This window comes from Morone saxatilis, unplaced genomic scaffold (genome assembly GCF_004916995.1).
Source record: "Morone saxatilis isolate NCDOM2014 unplaced genomic scaffold, NCSU_SB_2.0 Contig15, whole genome shotgun sequence".
Lineage (NCBI taxonomy): Eukaryota > Metazoa > Chordata > Actinopteri > Moronidae > Morone > Morone saxatilis.
In genome coordinates this window covers 23,647,800-23,650,317 of record NW_023339707.1, presented here as the reverse complement: position 1 = coordinate 23,650,317, position 2,518 = coordinate 23,647,800, and the positions used below count along the sequence as shown (strand labels likewise).

General features: G+C 39.6%; 1 protein-coding gene across 1 annotated transcript in view; it reads right to left on the bottom strand.

Moving 5' to 3' along the window:
* The window catches only part of sarnp (SAP domain containing ribonucleoprotein), a gene marked incomplete at its 5' end in the record, with an annotated part of 3,350 nt that extends 1,270 nt beyond the window's left edge, over positions 1–2,080 (bottom strand). The window contains 7 exon segments of the mRNA XM_035657396.1: positions 81–149; positions 252–277; positions 910–947; positions 1,174–1,247; positions 1,518–1,569; positions 1,880–1,953; positions 2,037–2,080. Coding sequence (XP_035513289.1) covers positions 81–149; positions 252–277; positions 910–947; positions 1,174–1,247; positions 1,518–1,569; positions 1,880–1,953; positions 2,037–2,080 — 377 coding nt within the window.
* Positions 2,081–2,518: the final 438 nt, after the last annotated feature.

The following is a 2,518-nucleotide window of genomic DNA, read 5'->3' as shown; positions in this document are numbered from 1 at the left end:
AATCAAACAACAATCCACACAAACAGTCTCCTGAAGTGCAGTTCCTCTCAGTTGCACCGTGAGAGTGAACTCCAGCTCACCTTTTGTGAAACGGATGAAACGTTCATGCCAAATCTTTCTGCTCTCTTCTTCAGCTGATCGACGTTCACCTTTATGAAGACGCAGAAAACAAACATTAACATGATGTGATTCACTGGAGGAGAGAAGAGATGTTGAATAAAGGAGAGGCCGACTCTACTGGGAACACTTACAGGAGCTTTACTGTTTGCAACGACACCTGTGTGGGAGACAGATGGATTCAATTGTGGATGAGAAGCAGAATTAGAAACATTAGAAACATGTTCAATGTTGTCAAAGCATTTTGATTTCAGAGGTTTTTTACTTTTTACATCATTGTCTAGGAAACTGGGAAGAACCAGCTGCTCCAACAGCGGCGGCTAACTTCAACTTTTCAGAGGACCAAGATGTTCACATGCTATTAATTCATTACTCTTGAAGACTCATGAAAAAACTAATATATTCACTAATATAACTGCTCTGTGATGATTAAATGCAACTCTTTGATGAGCTCGATTTACAGAAGTATTACACTTGGAACGTGGCAAAAAAAGTTTAAGTAGTCCGATTTTTCTCTGTTTCTGGCTGATGGAAACAAACCGATCACCTGATTTGTGTATTAAAGGTTTGATGGGAAATGAAGATCCTGTTGTGTTCTGGGATTGTTTTTATACCAAGGAACAAACAACAAACATCTGTTTATGAGCCTACACCAGACAAAGAGTGACGTATTCATGGGAAACTGTTATAAGATGACATGAAACCCTTCAACCTGACTTCTCTAAACATTCCCTTTGCTTCACTGAGAACAGAGTTTACAAAGTTTAGTAAGAGTAAAGAGCGACAGCGGACCTGGAGAGGGGGAGGTAGCTTCGGCCGCTGACCCAAACCTGAAGGAAAGGAACAAAAATCATTCAACATGACAATAAACTGACATTTACTTAAAGTGTTAATCCAGTTTCTATAAACCGGGATATTCATTTAGAGTTCTGGACATTATTTCTAACAATGCATCTTATTTTTTCCATTTCATTTGTGTCTGATGTGTATTATCGTATCTATTGTGTTCCTGTAACAAACAGTTTCCTCAGAAAAGGGACGCAGGTGAACTCTCACCTCGCTGCACGTATGGCCTTTTTGCTTTCAGCTGTTGCCGGCAGGTTGAAACGTTCAGCTCTCTTCTGTAGTCTCTGCTCGAAACAAAAGGGGACAAATCAGAACTGCGATGCTTCAAAAAGGTTTAATATTAATACAAATATTAAAAAAGGTCCAGTGTGTCACATTTAGGAGGATCTATCAGCAGAATTATAATATAACAGGTTTTCATTAGTGTGTAATCACCAGGTTTTATTCGCCTGTTTGCTGCTTGACTTCAGGCAGTAATGATTAATAAAAGATTAAACACAGAAGAGGTGAATATAACGAGTATGCATTTTGAGTAAAGTACAGGTCATACGTACTTCAGTGGCAGACGCCGGAGGAGTTATTTTCACCACCTTCTTCTCAGTAGGCCTGGAAGAAAAGACAACATGTAAAGAAGTGCAGTCTTAAAGAAAAATAAGAGTTTAACCATCAAACTATAAAGTAACAGCAGTCAACGTCAGACAACCTTATTAAACTTTAACAAAACGTTAAACAATATACATATTAGTGGTTTAAATTAAACTAAAAGCTAAAATAAAGCTGAAGTGCGTCATACGTGGCAATCAATATAATCTATAAAAATAACATGTTGTGGTCTCAACTCTGTTGTAGCTGCCACATTTAGGGGAATAACTCACAATTAAAACATACTGGACCAACGTGACAAACAACCACTTACGTCTCGCCCTCAGTGGCAGACTCAGAATCCTTGTCGACTTTTACATCGTTGACAGTCTCGACTTTAGTGAAGTCCTGACAGAGAAACAGGAAACATTCGTCATTATCTCACAGAGTCTGAGAGGAAGAAGAGGAAGATCGTAAAGTGTTAACAGTACCTCTGTATCCTCTGCCAGCACGTCGTCCACGTCCACATCGTCCTCTGGTGTCACGGGATGAAGAGATTCCCCACAACCAGGAACCAGAATGCAAACGGGGCAGAGAGAGAGATCAGCGTCACAATAAGGACATATGAAGAAAACAGAAATTCATCCACAGAAACTGACGGAGGAGTTTCCTCTGCCTCATTCATGTAAAGCTCACGTTTCTACAGTGTTGGGAGGAACGCCGTTTGAGTATAACGGCGTAATGAATTACTTTTCCCTTCGTTGCAGCGCCGTTACTGAGAATGTAAAGTTACTACAGTTTGGTTGAATGAAGCGGTGTCAGGCTTCACCGGGACCGAAAACAGTGAAAATGAGCCAACGCAGCACCGTGGCGTGTGTACAAGTAGTCTGAAGTAATTTTATTTATTTGTATTTAATTTTACGTCTCAGGAAATGTTAAGTTTGAAGTCATTTTATTTATTTTTATTGGACAT